We start from the raw sequence: 18859 nt of genomic DNA, 5'->3' as shown, positions 1-18859 counted from the left end.
ACACAGATTAATAGTTCTGTCAAGCACTGTCAGATCCATGGGATGCCAGCTGTCTAGTACAAACCCGCCAGCCTTTGTAAAGATGGTGCCAAGTGTTTTGCCCAGTGCAGCCCATTCTGCCAGCTGGGTTTGGGATAGGATGCTGTCTGAGAACTAGATGAAGAAATGGATGTTTACTTCATCTTCTCCTTGAAGTCCATTGCCCCAGAGAAGCAAACACAGTCTCACTCCCACATCAGTCTATGCAGTTGGAAAGAAGCACAGTTAGTGACTGCCCTATGTTGGGCTTAAATGTAAACCACCATGAAGAGCAAGAATGTAAACTACCATGAATCAGCATCCAGTTTCATACTGGGCACACAGCTACACACCAAAGGTATAAGAGGAAAAGTTCTAATAGTTTGACTATCCAAGGAATAACACAGCCTTCCCTGCCTGCCCTTTCAGCCCCAAACAAGTGAATTATGAAGATCTCATGTGCAGCAGTCGGATGACAAAAGGTCCAGCAGCATTCCTTGTGTTCTCTTATTGTCACTTCCCAGCAGAGTTGGTAAGCAGAAGTCAACAGCAAAGAAACAAAACCCTGTAATATGGCTGAAGTGATGCTACAACACTACAGGGCAGGGACGCACCTACACTAATTCTTGTCTAATTCCTGCTGTCATTTCCCAAACATGCAGCGTTCCAGGGACACAAGCCAGCATTTGTGGCTACTGGCTGAGCTACAATAAATCCCTCTGGAAAGCTGTTCTGCAGTTCTTTTGCTAAAGAGCATTGTTTGATGCTCCCATCATTTTGGCTGCAGATCACAGTAATCTCTCACATACTCGCCATAGGTTGTCCAAGCCATTCTGCACACTAGTAAGGAGGATTTTTCATAGCATAAGCTAAAGCCAAGATTGCTTTAAACCACAAAGACACAGAACTTGAGGAGCTTCAAGAAACCAGGTGATATCTTTGCAACTGCTACCTCTCCCTCCCCACTTGTTCAAGTATTAGTGCTTTTTAAGATTAAGATCATTCAGAGGAGAGTCATTGTTTCAAAGAGTTTAGCCCTGGTAGTTACTAAGCAGAGCTGCTAAAGCCAACACAAAACACATAAGCCCAGACATGCAATTAAATTGTTGGATTACATTTCATTAAAGTTTAAGAGTCCTTTCAGGGTCTTTGCCAACCAGGTTCCCCTTTTGAGGAGCCACTGAGAATTTTTAGCGGCTTTATAAGCTTTTCACCCTGTGATTTCTGACAAGATCCAGGTGCATGGACTGATGTTCTCTGTTTTAATTCCTGACCCTTCTTGCTCACCGCACACAACACAGATGCAAGAACAGGTTACACACACGGAACGGTGATGTGTTGCACACTGTTCTGCTTTAGGAAGCCAGAACAGATCTTAACTGCATAATCCAGCAGCACTGAACATGTGTCCAAACTTATTTGTGTTAAGCTGACAAAGTTTATAAATAGGATGGAAGAGAATTTTCTCTGGTATTCTCTTCCACCTCCTGAACAGAGCAGATTGTCAGAGTCAATGCACAAGTCTACCCTAACAGCACATCGCAACACTTCACGAGCAAGATGGTTTTCCATCAGAAGGGGAGGGATGAACATTGTGCCCCACTCATCTTCCAGTCAAAGGCATTGCCTTTCCTTTGCTACCCAGGAACTTTTAAACACCACTCGTATACATATTTCTGCTAAACCCCCCCAGATTTATCTACAGATAAAACCCACACAAACCTTCCAGTATTGGAAGGGAGCCTACAGGGATGCTGGAGAGGGACTCTTTATCAGGGACTGTACTGACAGGACAAGGGGTAATGAGTTCAAACTTAATCAAGGGAAATTTAGGCTAGCGATAAGGAAGAAGTTCTTTACTGTGAGGGTGGTGAGGTGCTGGAATAGGCTGACCAAGGAAGTGTTCAAGGCCAGGTTGGATGGAGTCTTGGGTGACATAGTTTAGGGTGAGGTGTCCCTGCCCACGGCAGGAGGGTTGGAACTGGATGATCTTAAAGCCCTTTTCAACCCTAACCATTCTATGATTCTATTACTAATGGATCTAACTTTGACAAGCTTGAGAAAGCTTTCTTTGCTAAAGACGTCCTGTTAATGTGAAGGCGAGACTCACAAGTGAAGTAAACTGGTGCGCTTCCTAAATGTCTGGACCTTTAACAGTTGTGAGGAATTAAAGAGATTAAAAATAAATCAAGATTACAAAGTCAGAGCCTTTCACAGCTCTGACAAAGCTAAGAAAAAAGAATCTACATTCAGAAAGCTCATGCCTGACCCAGCAGGTTCTAGTATAAATCAAATACAAAGCCTAGAGACTCCACACATCACAAGACTGAAAACACCAAAGATCTTTACATACTGGATTCAGTCACCAGTGAAAATCCAGCTGTCCCTTTCAGAAAGCTGTGCAGTATTTGTGACAGTATAAAATCAAGTTATTGCACTGCCGAGAAGCTGCTTTTTTTTTTGGTGCAAGTACCAGGAAACAATCTAATTTTTAAGGCATTTTCTATAGAGCAATTTTAGGGAAGGAAAATAAATATACTTTCAGGGGATGCTGCTTTATGGGAAGCAGTCTTCCTTTGCGTGTTTTATTTTCTCCTTGCAGGTTTCCGACTGGGCCTCCTGTGTGCTATAGAAATACAAATCAATCCTTACGAAGCCATCACTCCCTAAAGGGCCCAAAGAATATCATTCTGTTATGTTAATTATCTCAAGAGGTGCATAAAAGCAAGAACTTTACAGACGAGCAAAAAAGCCAGACCTAAAATAGCTTTAAAATCTCTTAAGCGAGAGGAGAAATTCTACACAAAAAAGCATAAGATGGCTAAAGTCACAGCTGTATTAAGCTCAAGACAATTATTTCATAACTTGGATTTAATTGGAAATAATTTGGCTTCTTGCAAGATTTCTTTGGGCATTAATAGCCAAATGCCTACTCCACAAAATGTAGCAGTCTAATACATTGTTTTTCTAGTTTCCAGGGATTCTCTAACCTCTTGTGGCTTCCCTTAATCCAAGTTGCATTAAGCTGCTCTGACAAAGATTTCAGAAGGGAAAAACAGTTTTTATAAACAAATACTGGCTAAGTTCAAATACAGCCATCAATTGTGACAAAGGGAACAGGACGCTTTCATTTTGCTCCCATTTATATTGAACAGAAAGATTTTGCTGTACTCTAACGTAACAAGATATGAAGAACAGGGTAAGGCATAAGAGCATCTTTTATTGCACTTGAGTGATGGCTGTATCTATGATGTTGAGGGCTAAATCGACAAGAAACTGATGCTGCAAAGCTGTGCATCTCACAGCTCAACTTCCAGCTTTGTGATTCCCACAATGGGGTCTATGTGCTCGAGTGAGATCTGCAGGTACCTACAGGATCAAATTCAGAACAACTGAGTAAGACAGGCTTTTAACTTCCAATTTCTCCAGGTCTAAGACACGTGGCTCTTACACACAAGGTGGCCTCTACATCACATAAGAATCACTCATTCCCGTATGCAGATCAGTCTCTGCCTGAGCCCTTACATCCACAAAAAGAGCTGGGTACCAAATTCTCTCACTTCCTAGGGCTTTCAGTTCACTCTGGCATAAACAAGGCATGCAAACACCTGCATTATATAGAGTGATAGATTTAAAGGGCAAACAGTTTTCTAAATGAAAAGGAAATTACGGGAAACACACAGAGACAGGCACCCATTGTCCTCTTCGTTAAACCTCGGCTGATTTGGAAGAAAGCACATCATCCACATACAGATAACCCTAAAAATAACCATTTTCCATTCCTACTGTAAAACCAATCCATGAACCACTACATTTCTCATGTTCTGTCCATTCAGCTTTTTTCTTACACACAACCATATTTCGTCTGCTTCATCCTGCAGCACTGGTCCCACTAATCACTGACATATGCTCCAGCACAGAGCATTTCCTCTGGCATGCTTTAAAAAGAAGCACTGTCACCAGAGCAATATCAGTGCTGGCAAATATGGTCTGTCAGATTTTGTTTTCTAGGACTATAAAAATAGACTTCACTGCATTAGGCTTGAAAACTCATACCCTCTAGAAATAATTTTAAAATACACATTTTCAGATGCCTTGTTATTGTTTTCAAATATCCAGAGAGAAAAATCTGTAGGTTTAGATTTCATTTAACATGTTCCGGTTAAACCAATATTTGAGTTCTTCTACACCACTGACAGCTAATTTATCAACAATGCCAGTGTTCTCTGCTCACGTGCATCAATTTGCAGCTTCTCAGATGTATTTCTACTATAAGCAGCCTCTCATGGTAAAGATATCAGCACTTGGGAAGGCACAAGACAGCACTTGTTTCCAAAGCTTAGGCATTCCACCCGTGGTAACCCTTATTGGTTTAGGCTGATAACAGCTTTGGCCAAAAGGCAAAGAAAAGGGCTTTGGCACAGACTGAGGTTTGAGACACTTTGTAATTGCTTTCCCAAGGACTCTCTTACTGTAATCAGCTGGCCCCGGTTCCTATTTGCAGAAAGTATGCAACTATACTGAAAGAAAACCTATTATGTTCTATACACAGGTAGTTTGCAGCAATCAGAAGCAAGGACAACACAAGCAGGACCTTCACACACTGCAGGTAACACTTTTCCAGCCTTCTGCATCCTTACTTCCATGCCCTCAGAATCAGGCAAGCAAAATAATTGAGAAGTCTCATTCCAAACACTTTAATTGGACCAATCTTAACATCCTGGCTGCTGTGAACACGACCTGTGAACAGATGCTCGGTTTCTGAAGGGAGACTCTTCTTTTCCCCCCCCAGGCTAAATTAGTACCTAGAATCAGATTCCAAAACAGCCACAAAAAATGAGGCAGCAGGCAACAGTGAAACATCAATAGCAGCTTTAGATATTTCTAACACTACCAGCTACAGCCTGAAAAATCAAAGAGAAGGGGGAGTCCATAGTCTATTTGGTGGATCAGCAAAACTAACATATGCAGTGGAGAGAAAGGGTTATTGGCTATCATAGACATAGTTTATCATAGACTAAACCCTGGGAACAGGCCACCTGGAAGATAAATGAGAAGACAGAAGATAATCACAGGGTTCACTTATTTCCAAGATCCAGAATAAGCCTGTTACACAGTGGCTAACATGAACTGACAGCTGGGATAAATTTAAGTAACCTTCTATACTGTTATAAGAAATAACTTATTTTCCTAACTAAAGCCCTTTACAACACAGTTGTGTTTATATTTCTCTAGTTTTGGGGGTTCTGGTTTTCTTTAATGAGGGAATATATCTTGCTTTTACATGTCTAAGCTGAAAGTAGTCCCTAAAGAGAACCCCTTCCAAGGAAGCAGAGTTAAGATTAAAGTCAGTCTGAGCAGAAGTAAAAGAGTGGCTCACTCTTTTAAAAATAATAATATAAAAAAGAGAAAACCAAGAAAAAAAACCATTATGGGATGCCAGACCTGGTTACATGGTTATTTTTGTATCATACCCCAGATCAAAGTCACGAAGACTCTTACTTTTCAAAGGAACATCACACTCCAAGGCACCTTTGAAAACTTTGGTATAAACATTAAGAACACTCAAACTCTGTTTCACCTGTTTTATTTATTAAGCAACAGCTCATACTTACTAGTCCCTGTGAACATTTCTTCTTTGGAGTTCATCTGAAGGATCAGAAATGCTAGGCAGGCTCAAGAAAGAAAAAAACAACCTCTTTTCCATCAGGGAGAAAATAAGTTTTCTTGCTAGCATCATGAACTAGGTAAAAGTAACTTCCCAAATGAATTTGAACACAAGCAAAGATAATTTATGCAAAGACAAGCCTGTATGATCTTCCAACAAAACTGGCTACTACAGGCTTTAAATCTTAGATCTTCCAAATAATAATAATCAAGGATGGAGAAGAGGATGACTTCCCTTTGAAAAGTCACCTTAGCATGCACATGTAACTGCAAGCAAAGGATTTCCGGCTTTAGAGATCAAACAGAGCAGAACTTCTTGTAACAACTTAATCTTGTAAAAACAGTTGTTCAAGAGGGTAGAAGCAAAGCAGCTCTGAATGTAGGAGGGACAGCTCACAGCATTTCCAGATAAGATCTGACAAAGCTCCAAACATCACAAGCCTAACAAAGTGCCATTCTAATCAGATTTTTGGAAAGGGGTAGTAGTCAAACAAGAAGGAAAGTTCTTGCAGGACACAGACTGAATTACTGTTATTCTGCAAATGCTTTATTTTTATGACCAAACAGCTCTACAGCAGGAAGACAATTACAGACATCCAAGTTAAACACACAAGTTCAAATATTTGTACCTGGAAAACCATCCTTCAGTGTCTTGTTTGCAATTTAACCCCTTGGTTGGTCAGTATTTCAGTAAATATCTGCAGTTTCTGTGCACTTAATACTCTGAAATGCCTTTTGGAAGTCTGACTTCAGCAGTCACACAACCACACAGAATGGGCCAAGTTCCTTATTTGAAAGCTACATCAGGGAAACGTGTCAGGTCACTGCTACATCATCTACACAGAACATACATGTGAGAAATACATTAGGGTTGAGGGGAGATACTTTGAACACAAATTGGTTACCTCACTGCAGAGGCGATGCTCAGCCATCATTCACCATTCTGAAGGATGGGTTTTAGAAGTTGCTTTCTGCTACTTATGCTACTTGTAATACAAAAAGTATTACAGCTGACAAATGACCAAGGAGTGGAGAGACTGGAAGACACAGTTGCAAAATTAAGAGTGAACTTCTCCACCAGACTGGGTAGTGCTATGCAGTCAAGCCCTCACTGACTTTATGCTCCTCCCCTTCCTTTGCTTTCTACTTCTGGCTAAGGAAAGAATCACAATACCCACAGGAGTTACAGCATCTCGCTTAAAATCGGGTTTCCACTTTAAACCCTTGAATATATTCAAATTGCTTATTTCTGTTTGACTCAGGAGTACAGAAAAGCAAAGGACATTGCAATATAAACCAAGTTTTGTAGGGTGCAAATTTTAAGCCGTCAGCTGCTGTTCAACAATTGCCTTCAAGTGTGCTCCTATCCACTGCAGTAGCAAGACCTTCAAGAGGACCTAGATTAAGCGAGGAATTTCACCCCTGCCTCACCTTGGTGGCAACAGGTTCATGTGCCTATATCATGACCTGCAAGAGAAGAAAGGCTACTAAACATTACTGACCGTTGGTACAGTTAATGAATGCTGTGCTTTAGTTCAGATGCCCAGAGCTGCAGTAAGACCCAAAGAAGCCAGACCTTAGAAATGAGCTGGATGGCATTTCCTCAAGCTTTCTCATAAGAAACACTCATTGCAATAGCTGGCAGATTGCATTTCCAAGAAAATGACAAGCAGTAAATATTTCCCTTCTCAACAGCTACAGAAGATGTGCCATTAGTGGTCATCAACCATAGAAAGATAACTTACCAAGTGGGAAGGCATGAATCCTCAGCAGAAGGATCTCCATGGCTGGGATAGTAGAGTTCAGTTGTAATAAAATCAACAGCTTTCCTACTGAAGCAAGTTTCTTCCCTGGGTATTAGCAATACCACAGCAGCGCTTGTACTCCACTGTAATTGTGGTTAGAAAGCCCTAATTATAGATATATGGTCCAGAGAGCTCTCTTTTAACCCTGGAGCTAAGATTAGAGAAAATGGAGGAACCGCAGAAGGGCAGAGAAAAAAGTCCTAATTATCTAGAAAGAAAAGCAAATTTAAGGACCAGGAAATGGCAGACCTTCCTTCTTTGAAGCCGTGATTTAAAGCTTTATCAAGTCTATGAACAGAAAGAGACATGTCAAATGACATATTTCTTGTCTTTTAGGAAGCGCACAGGACTTTGGATGCAGAGCTGCCAGCAAATCTCATACACAGCAGAAGTTACTCTTCCACGCAGGCATTTGAAAAGGAGATCTGTCTGGCAACTTCTTGCGCTACATATTGATTTACTTATCTGTAGCCTTCCCCAGTTGTCTGCCAGACCCTTTATACCTAACAAAAGAGGCACAGTCTGACAAGCCAGCCATAATTTGATATCCAGTACTACTTATATTCTTAACAAAGCTGCTTAGATAAACACCCCCTTCCTTGTTACCTTTTCATCATCCAGCCAGGGTAACACACAATGCAGGAAATACTACCACAAGTGTTGGTTACACTGATAGAAGAGATACCATTACCACTTAGAGATTATTAGGCTTCATGTCGAATAAAGCAGGACCAGTAACACTTCCTAGCTCCCCAAGTTATAAGAAGTCATGAGCAGCATGCCAGATCTGAAGGTAAAACCACAAGTTAACTTGTAAAGAGATAGAGAATTAGAAGTTTATTCATCACAAACAAGGCAAAAGGCAATCCAAAAGCAGAACATAAAGATTTAAAATTAGGAAGGGGGATGGAGAGGCTACTATCCCTGGATTTGGAATTAAAGCATTGCGCTGTTTTACTCCTGAAAGTGACAGAGCATCAGGATTTCTTCAGGAGCCTGTGAAATCTGATGAACACATTCACACTTGCTGTTAACTGCTAAAAATCCCCACCAACAGCTACTGGCTTTGCAACAGTCTGGGACCTAAAGTTATTAGAATACATTCTTCTGGAAGCAGAGGAATCCCAGCCAAGCTGCACCTAGAAAGAATAAGAGCGGCCAAACCACAGCAGGACTGACCAAAACCGTTCTGTCCCGGGACATCAGCTCAGGTTAAGACAAAGTGCATGTGTAGCACAGCAAGGCCATTCCCAACGGGATTCCAAACAGGAACAGATACAAAATTAACAAAAAGTAGCTACTCAGCTTTAACTCAATCTACCTCAGTCTGATGGAATTAACATTTCAGTAAGATTTAAATGAATGATTATTTAAATAATCATTAATGCCTGCGTTCTATTGCAGTATATCCCATCAGAATTCCTGATTTTTAACCCAATCAGCCATGGAAAAAGTCCTTTTCGGTTTTCAAATACAGGTGATGCAGAAGAAAATCTACACATACACTCAGGTCACTTAACCTGAAAGTATCTGTTACTATTAAAAGATCTCACATGCACAAAGTCACTGAAGCCACCTCTCTCCCTATGCCTACGCAGTATCATGTATTATTCATGCTACTATCAAACAACTTAAAGCAGCATAAATTAAAGGTTACTCTACAGAGTACCTGTTAACTACAGAGCTAACAGGAGGGAAAACATGAAGCTCGATGGACACTAGGGAAAGTGTGTTCTCTGATGGTAAATACCACAGCAGCTTTGTCTACATAAACATTTACACAATCCTGAAGTGCCATGAACCTCACCCCAGTTAAGGTGCACTCCACTGGAACAACAGCTCTGCTAAAGTCAACAGGACACCAAGGCAGCAGGTTGAAATGCCTGCTTTCAGAGAGGATCTAAATGAATTTCAGTGATACTTCAAGCACACAGCAGAATACCTCCTACAAACTCCTTATGGTACCCTACCAACTCTTTACTTTCCAGAAAGAAGCTGAAGGCAACCTCCCTGCATCGCCTGGTATAGGAGAAGGCTGCAAAGGAACAGGAGCCAGATTGCTGTTACACAGGGAGAACAATCTCCTCAATGACTAAGGTAGACAGGATCTATTTTCATGCCATGTAGGTAAGATTACAGTTGGCTCCATAAGGAAACAGAGTGACAGGAAGGTAAACTGCAATTCTTTATCTTTTTATAGTGATGCCTGTAACTGTATTTAAACAGGGAGTGGAAGGTGATATGATATAACTGAAAGTTTGCTCCATAGCATTTTCCTGCCTAATTTCACCAACACTGGTGGTAAGAAACTTTTCATTAGTTTATCAGTCCATTTAGTCAAATACATGGCAGTTGGCTCTCACAAAGTTTGTAACTATAGTTGCTCTTAAATCTCACTTTCTTTCTGGATTTGTTCCGTATTTAGACACGAAAAGGATACAGCTCTGGAGATCATTGCATGATTATGGCTTTCATTGATGACCTAAAAAGTAGTCCAGTCACCAGAAGCCAAAAGTTTTGCTGCTCCAATCTTCATTCCAGAAAGAAAGGGAACCATTGCAGCTATTAAGAGCTGCATATGGAGCAGGTTTGAACATCAGAGCCACCTGCTTCATGATAGAGTTAACCTCCCCTAAAGAACAACAAGTATAATAAACCTTTTACTTTCACACAGCACTGGAGACTCAGAACACAGACCATTTGTTCACTGTGTTGCCATCACAGTGAAAATCACCAGAAGGAATAACAAGACACTGAGTGAAGACCACTGAAAGCTCCAGTTTATTAGAAACATATTTTCCAAGTTCTCCTTTGCACTTCACAGCTGTGAGATGATTTTGGCCACTTCACATTCACTTCAGCTCACTTTGCTAATCAGAAGTGAGTCCATGCTTATCTTGCCAAGGAAAACCTGCTCATTTCACAAGAGCACTGAAGTGATCAACTTCAGAGTAGCCCATACTGGAAATCAGTCACTCTTTATTCAGAACAAGCTCATTCAGCTCTAGCACTTGCACTTCTAGTCCTCAGGTACCCATTGTTTTACACCATGCTTACCAAAACAAGCTTTTCAAAGTTTGCTTTTCTACACAGCTGCTCCAATAGGTCTGCAAGGAGGCAGGCCCCAGAGTCCTATGGCAGCTGCAAGGTTCAGGGCACAACCAGCCTCACTACTAAAGAAATCTGCCTATCAAGTATGGCAAATTGGCTGTTGTTCTATTTACTTCTGGCTGGCAGAGAGCTGCGAGCTTTTCCTCTCACTTTCCCGAGCCTTTCTCTTCCCTCCCCAGCGTTGGCAGCGCAGAGTCTGCTAAACCACCCTCTTCCTTATTAGCTTTTGCCAACCACAACATGAAGCTGACAATCCTTGACAGCTTCATAGCTGCCCCCAGGTCAGAATGGCAAAGCCAATCATCCTCCTCTGCTGAGGAGGACGCGGCAGCAGCAGCCTGGACCGCAGCACGGCATCGCTCCCCGCTCAGCTCATCATTTCGGCTGTTGTTTTCAGCAAGACCAGCTGGAAACTTTAAGCTTAATTACACTAAAGTCATTTTACAACCCAAAACTTTCCAAAAGAGGCATTCTGACAAACCATTTTTCCATCACATGCTTGCAGTTGGTTTCTCATTCAGAACATACCAGCGATCAGGTACATCCTACTTCACTCCAGCCGTCTGGCAGCAGAGGGCACCACACAATCACCTATGTGATTTATACACTTCCATCATGCTCACGGGTTAATTTATAGAGCACAAATTACTACTACAACAAGCTACAGGGTGACTCCATAAAGCATGCATCATATTACATGAAAACACATGCAATGAAAGGCAGCTGATTTGCTACAATGCTTTTAGCCAGCAATCCAAAGAGATGCTCAAGCTTAGCATCTCTTCAAGTTTAAATGCAACATTCCCATAACAGCAGGCGTCATGTAGAGTGAGGATCTCCAGCCTCACTACACAGATACAAAGTAGTATCTCTGTTGAATCACATAAATACTCACATTAGCCCAGACATAAACCACTACCCCACGAACTAACTCATCTGTGGTTTACATGCTGCAGGATACATCATTAAACATTTTGGCTGAGGATGCACAGCAGCCTCTGAAGCAGACAGCAGAGATTCAAGAGACAAAAAGAATACCTGTATTTCTCTAGCTTTTTGCTATTCCTATGTATGTTTTTACTTGTTGAAAAAAAAATATGAAACTACACAAAAGTGAATCTGTATTACATGAGCACACTGATACACACATACTAGTGAGCAAAAACATACAACCATGAAGGATAAAAAGCTCCTAAGCTAATACTCTTGCTGCCAACAGAAACATTTCAGTACCTTGATACTATCATCCCCATTTAAAGCCATGATGCTAGCCAAATCTGTTACACACCCTGTGGAAAAAGGACCTCCTATTCATATCATCTGCAGAGCGGTACATACACTGATAAAGGACACTTCCGAGTGTGCAGCCATAGTGAAGAATAACTCAACACATCAGCTTTTCTAAAGAGATTCACAGCATGACCTTGAGGACAAGACCTTGATGACTTAATGGCCATCCCTTTGCTGCGGAGCCAGAAACACCCAACAGTGCTCCAGAAGAGCAAACCCAAAGGCCAAAGAACACAGACCTAATCCACTTTATTAAAGCAATACGTTATTTTCCACCACCATAATGTTTCCCCTGAACATGTAAATACAGGAACAACTAGGTACCCAGGAACTTCTGCAGAAAGCCTTTAGCATCTCTCCTAGAATATATTTACATGCCTTCTGATTGCTTAATTTTCTGACACATTTGTTTCAAGCACTCTAAAGATTAAATAAGGCAAAAATCGCCTACACTGATACATCACCGTTTTGAAGGTAACGAGCAGTACAAAAACTCCTTGCAGCTTTTAAACTTCAGATTTTAGCATCACAATTCTATGTTCTAGCTTTAATTCTGCTGCTTCTTAAAACCTTCCCCTCCAACCCCCCACCTTTCACTGTTACTCTGAAAGATAAAAAACACTGACTGAAACAGCAGACACCATTTAAAGAAGAAGAATGAGCCTGGACAGAGATTTCATTGAAACGCTCAATTCTGTACCACATCCGAAATGTCCTCAATTCAAAATTAGCCTGCACAAAAAGGAAAATTAAAGCCAGAAACAGAAGAAAAATCTTTCTGACTGCTGTAAGTATCATTCTTTATAAGATAGCCTCCTATCATCTAGGGGTTTAGGATTAAGAACTCAGCTTTTCAGAATGGCTTCACGAACAAGCAGACAAACAGCATATTCATTTACAAGCTGGAAGTCGATTAGCAAGTACAAAACCCATGAACGCCTGTCAGAACCAAGGAAGAGAGGCTGGAACTATTGAACCTGAGGATGCCCAAAAACCCCTCTGCAGTCAGCTAGCAGATACCTCTATGACAACAATAAAAAAAAAAAAACAACACAACAAACCAAACCCATCTGGCTTGTCTTTATACTTCTTCATCTGAAGTTATTTTTACCAAGAGAGGCAGTTGTCCTTTAGGACGTGATTTCCCTTCCTCAGTGTAACAGGAACCATCATTTCAGGGCCAAATCCCTCAAGAAAATAGGCATATGATACGAGCATTTCTTCACTCACAGACCCACTGCAGCCTCTAACTCCACCTTAATTAGACTGGAAGATGAAAACTTCAGCCTGCACCTCAGTAACTCTGATTTACACAAGCGCAGAGAGGTTTTATTGCGAATTCTCCTATAAACTGCACAGCCATTTCCTGCCCAGCTCAACACGCCATCAAAACAAAAGCAGATCTCAATTTACTGGCAGCTGCCATACTTTAAGCAGACATAAAGAAAACCAGAGTCAACATTCTGTACAACATGGGCAATATGGGCTATCTAAAATACTGAGAACTCTCAACACAGAAATCAGCAATGAGGAACTGCATTGTACGAACTACTTAGCTTACAGCTACCCAAAGCTCACAGTACGAGGACAATGTTTGAAGAGCAACAAAGTCAGTTTCACTATTTTTTCACCCTTATAGATTTGACCAGAATTAGCTGCTATTTCCAATAAGGAACTCTGAAGGCTCCTAGGAACCATTACCATTTTTCTCCTCACAACCTCTGGAAGACACATGATTTTATAGTCTTCATTTCACCATGGGAAGCTATGGAGCAGTGGACTGCAGGGCTTGATTTTTATTAGTCATGCAAAATAGATTCCCTGCATTGAACAGAAATACAAGCATAAGGCAGTACCATCAAGAACTCCAGGTATGTAATGATCACTGTGTAGGTTAAAAGGATTTCTGGGCGGGCTTTGGGATCCACTACAAATTGATGCTTTATGGCAGGTAACAGCTGATCCCTTTCCCTCCTGGCATTACAGGGATATAATGGTTTTACCTAGATGCACCAATTGCTTCACTTTCAGAACACATTTCTTCTGGAAAGGAAGAGCTTAGACTCAGTTTGACTACAGAGCTTCCCAAGAGCCTTCTCTCCCTTGGAGCATAAATTCCCATAGTAGGTTTCTCAACCTTTATGCTACAGTCATAGTGGCAAGCCTCCAAGGAGGAAAAGAATTAGGCAACTAAAGAGTTTTAAATGGTTATGAACAAGCAGAGCTTTGTAAAGTAGCAGCCGAACTAATAGTTACACACTGACATTTCAAGCTTTCAAGTCCCAATCATTCCTAATGGTAAGCCAAACCGAGAAGACAAGGCAATTGCATAGCTAAGAGTAAACGCAGCTAAGCTGAGCTTCTAAATGTCTAATTTGGGTGATCCAGCCTCCCTGTCTCACACACTAAGCAGAAAGATTTGGCTGTTAAATTTACTACTACTCCAGTGGGACAAGAAAGGAATGCAGTCATGTGCTGCAATATCGTCAGGCCGCGTATCCAGCAGGCATCTTCTGCCTCTCAGGAAGAGTTATCCACTCCTCTCTCCCTAAAGGAGGCTCAGCACACAGACGTAATCTTCAAGCTCCACCTGGCACTTTCTGCTAGCCCTTGCCTTAAGCGTTGCGGGGACCCGGAGGTAACAGGTAATGTTTGCTCTCTGCCCCTTCCCAAGGCAAAGGGACGTGGCACGTAGCGAGGCACACCTTTGGGAGGCAGAATCACCGTGCTCTTCTATGCAAGGATGGAGCAGGCGCCTCTTCCTTACCCCTTAGAGCAAGAAGCCAAAACCCTCGTGTTACTCGCGTATCAAACTCAGCCCTAAAACGCGAGCAGACCCTCCAGTCCGCGCACCTATGAACTGCCGAGAAAGCGCTCGCGCTCCCCTTCCAACCCAGACATCGCTACGGGAAAGGGGCTCCTTGCTCAGGGGCACAGGAGCCCACCCCCGCACCCCTCTTCTTTATCCCCTCCTCTCTAGGGAGCGGCTGCTGCTTCTCCTCCACGCACAAGCTGAGCCTCCCTCCGTGTGACAAGGCAGAGGGACACCCCCAGCCCCCCACCGCACCCACCTCCCCCTATACACACATACCCACACCCCGCGACCGCCGACACTCACCGGCGCTTCGCCCGCCGCTACCCCCGGCGGCCCCGCAGCGAAGGCGGCGGCGGCGGCAGCAGCAGCCCCTTCCCCGCCGGCTGCCCCGCCGCCCTCCAGCTGCCGCTCTCGGTAGAGGGACCAGAGCCCCACGTTGGGTAAGAAGACGAGGGCGGCCAGCGCCAGCCCCACCGCCTGCAGCAACCGCTTCTGCTTCCGCCGCATCGGAGCGGCCGGAGGAGGCTGGAGCCGGGAGCTGGAGGAGGGAGCGCGGCCCGGACCGGCCCCGCCGCCCTGATGGAGCCCAACTTTGCCCCGCGCACGGTGGCGGCAGCGGGCGGCAACTCCGGCACTTCCGCTCCGCGCTCGCGGGGAGGCGTGGCCTCCTTAGCCCCGCCCACCGCCGCAGGGAGGCTCCGCCCATTCTCTCACCCCGTGCATTCCCGTCGCTAATGAGTTTCCCTTAATGAGTCTTTAATTAATTACGGCTCTCGAATGATGCCGGGGCACCCGCGGGGGGCCTGGGTGGGCGCCGCGGGAGAGGGCGGGGGTAACCGAGGTGGGTAATTGCTCCTGAAAGGGTATGCAATTAGCGATGCCCGTAGCAATTAGCGATGCCCATAGCAATTAGCGATGTATTGCAGCAGCACCTAGCCTGGTTCTGCGGAGGGGATGCAGGGGCTTCCCAAAGGGATGCAGCTCGCCCCATGGGCACACTGGGGAACAAGGCTACTGTCCACAGTGCTCCATGGATGAAGATCTCATTGCCTGGCCTTCCGACAGACGGGATCGCTGCAATCAGTTCCCCAGCAGTGGTTCCCATTATAAAGAAACACTGTTCACTGGAGTCCCAATTAAGTGGTTTCTACTGTATCATAAACTAGGTAATGTATATGCGCTGGATGGTGGGGGCTGTTTTAAGAAGGAAACAACACTGGTACAGCTTTTTCAAAACCAGGGAGCAGATGAATTCTTTAACTGGAGAGCAAACAGCTCTGGCGATGGGAAGATGCTCTGCCAGGGGACGGCCGTGCTGCTCGGCTAATGTCAACAGCAAAGCTGTGACAACTCCGAGCCCTGCTGGGGGACCAGTGAAATAAATATTATCTCTTCCAGTGTAAACTCCTGCAGGGAAATGTGAATAACAGCAATAGAAATTTACAAAAATTTCTACACACCCCACACCTGCAGCCCTTGCCACCTTCGCCCCACACCAAGTGGATTTAAACTTAAATAAACTTCCATAACCCACTAGATGGCATCTTCCAGCAGATTTCAGTGCCTGCTGCTAGAGCCAAATTGTCAAGGAAAGCATTTGAGAGCAGGTTACAGTTCCCAAGACTAACTACATGTTGAGGCAGCTTGTACTTTTATTTTAATTATCAGTGAGGTTTTGCTGCCAGCTGATTTCTTTACTAGAGATGTTAATGCCTCCATTGTTCCTTCGTGGGTGGAGAAGATACTGACCCATGAAATCCCTTTGCTTCTGCCTTTAGAGCAAAATGTATTCCTTTTATCATCACTGAATCACCTCCGGCAGAGCAGAGACTTTGGCTGCTGTTGAATAATGCATAGCTCCTAAAATTGTACAACAATGAGGCTACATATACGTTACCTGGTACTGTGAGAATGAAGGCTGGAAAGCTACAATGCTCTGATTTAATACTGCAGTGCCAGTGTGCTGCCATATGGACCCTTATAATAACATCCCCATCCCCTTGCCTCTGCAAGAGGTCTTTGAAAAGTGGTTGTGAAATAGCAGGCGGTTTTGTAGGTATGCACATAGGATTACAGCCTGCCCTTGGCAGAGCATCCTCATTTATATAAAGAAATGACAGCCACAAAGTTTGAGAGTTAATTAAAACAAAGCTACTCGCTGGCTTGACATATGTTTAAATTTAGGATTGTGAGCCTGCTTGCTAATTAAATGTTTGCCTTGTAAATTGACTTCAGCAGAGTTGCACAAGTTGTAACTGGGAACAGAATGTGGCCCCATGCTGCAGGTAGATCAGTATTTTGTATATAAGAGCAACCTGAATGATGAGACCCTATAAAGAGACTCATAGGAATTAAAATGAATATGGATGCTCTAGGTCTTTCCTTCCCACTTTAAGACAAAGTAAATACTGTTGAGGTTACCAAGTCATTTATAAGCCATGAAGCTCCTAAATAGGTGTGTTTCTTCAACTAAAGGTCCAGTATTTCTCCCTGTCCTCTTTCTCCTGAAGTGTTTTGGTGAAGACAGAGCTCTCATTTTATCCTGTTGGATGCAATGCCTTGGGGATTAATTTGGTACATGCAAAATAAACACAGATTTACGTTTCTGAGAAAGAAGAAAGCCTGTGGCTTTTAAGCGTCTAACTGGAAAGGGAAATGGTGTACCATCCCCAGGCATCTTTTCAAAGCAAATATAGGATCAATTAATAGCAGCTCAATCCCCATTTGGAAGCTCTCTTTGCTAGCAGGCTTGTGCTGCCTGGGTTGCAGCTCTTGTGTTGAGATGCTGCCGGGCAGAGTGCGGCAAAAGTGGGTAGAGGCATCATAAAGCCGGGTGAAGGACGAGGACCAGGGGTGACCAGAAGGACTTGGGGTGCTGGGAATGGGCAAGAGAGAATTGATAATGGGCGTGGATGTGAGAGGAGTTCCCGGAATAAAGCCCACAGATGGCATGACAGCATGGAAATGAGATGGCAGAGACGGGGAATCAGTACTCTCCTCTCTTCTGGTCTCCTCTGGCTGCAGCTCCTTCGGGCAAGGACTGATTCATGTGAAAGGCTGTATTCTGACCCTGGGACTCCTGCAGGGGTGGATAATGAAAAGCAGTGGGTCCTTTGCATCCCTGCAAGAGAGCTGAACCATTATGGGATTCCCTCTCCTGCTAAGTGATTGTGAGTGAGACAGACTTTGTTTTCCATGGCTCCAGCTACTGTGCCATCACAAGCTAGGGGGAGAAAATACTGCTGGAGGGATGGCATATCTGCAAGGGGGGACATAGGGACCAAAATACCACCCAAGAGCCTGTTTTTTCTTCAGTTTATGGATGCTGCAGATACATGTTGCCACTACAGGGGTGGAGTATGAAACTCCAGTCCAGGTCTCCATGTCCACACTGTGCCCTGTGTTGGGTGCACCATAGGGAAAGTCAACTCCTTCACTTCTCCTTTGGGCAGTTTTTCTGGTAGATATTTGTGTGCTGATAATGCTTCCTCTTTTCTGCAAATCTCATTTTTAACCAGAGAGAGAAAAGCAAAAACAATCTTTAAAAAATGAATGAACTTCAACCACGGCTGGGCCACAACAGGGTTTTGTTTCCCTTGGCTTTTCTTTATCCTTCGATGTTGGTTGAAGTTCAGCTCAAGTCTTATGTGAACAGAATTGATTTGTTGTGGGTTTCTTTCCCAATGAAAGGCAATGTCCAGGAACTGGCCCACCTGCAGGCAGGAGCACAACCCTCCTCTGCTGCTCGGCAGGGGTGTGCCTGCCGGTATCACATCCCGCAGTGATCCTGCAGACTTCCCCAAACCTGGAGCTGCCTCCAGCTGCCACTCAAGATGCTGTGAAACAGTGCAAATGCTTCAATAGCTCAGAGAAATGAGGATGATTACAGGCTTCTAGAAGAAAGTTGCTAGCCCTGGCACTGTGGGAGAACATCCAACCCTGTCCCCATCTCTCCCAGGGGTGGAGAGACAGCACCGACATCCGTAAGTCCTTGTCCCTTAGCTGGGAAGCAAGAGAGAGTTATCTGGCATGGCTGACCTGGGGGTTTATCTGCACAGGACAGACCTATGCACAGCTTTTAGCAGTAAAAAACACTGATATTCCAAGTGGATCCACCTGAGCAAACAAAATCCCTATGATCAACAGGGAAATC

General features: G+C 43.7%; 1 protein-coding gene across 1 annotated transcript in view; it reads right to left on the bottom strand.

Moving 5' to 3' along the window:
* The window catches only part of GALNT10 (polypeptide N-acetylgalactosaminyltransferase 10), a 78841-nt gene extending 63486 nt beyond the window's left edge, over positions 1-15355 (bottom strand). The window contains exon 1 of the mRNA XM_062609971.1: positions 15010-15355. Coding sequence (XP_062465955.1) covers positions 15010-15213 — 204 coding nt within the window. The 5' untranslated portion in view covers positions 15214-15355. The remainder of the gene's footprint in view (positions 1-15009) is intronic.
* Positions 15356-18859: the final 3504 nt, after the last annotated feature.

This window comes from Pezoporus occidentalis, unplaced genomic scaffold, assembly GCF_034315485.1.
Source record: "Pezoporus occidentalis ecotype Australia unplaced genomic scaffold, CSIRO_AGI_Poc_V1 ctg142, whole genome shotgun sequence".
NCBI lineage: Eukaryota > Metazoa > Chordata > Aves > Psittaciformes > Psittacidae > Pezoporus > Pezoporus occidentalis.
Note: the sequence above shows the minus strand (reverse complement) of the source record. Positions and strands in the feature narration are given on the sequence as shown.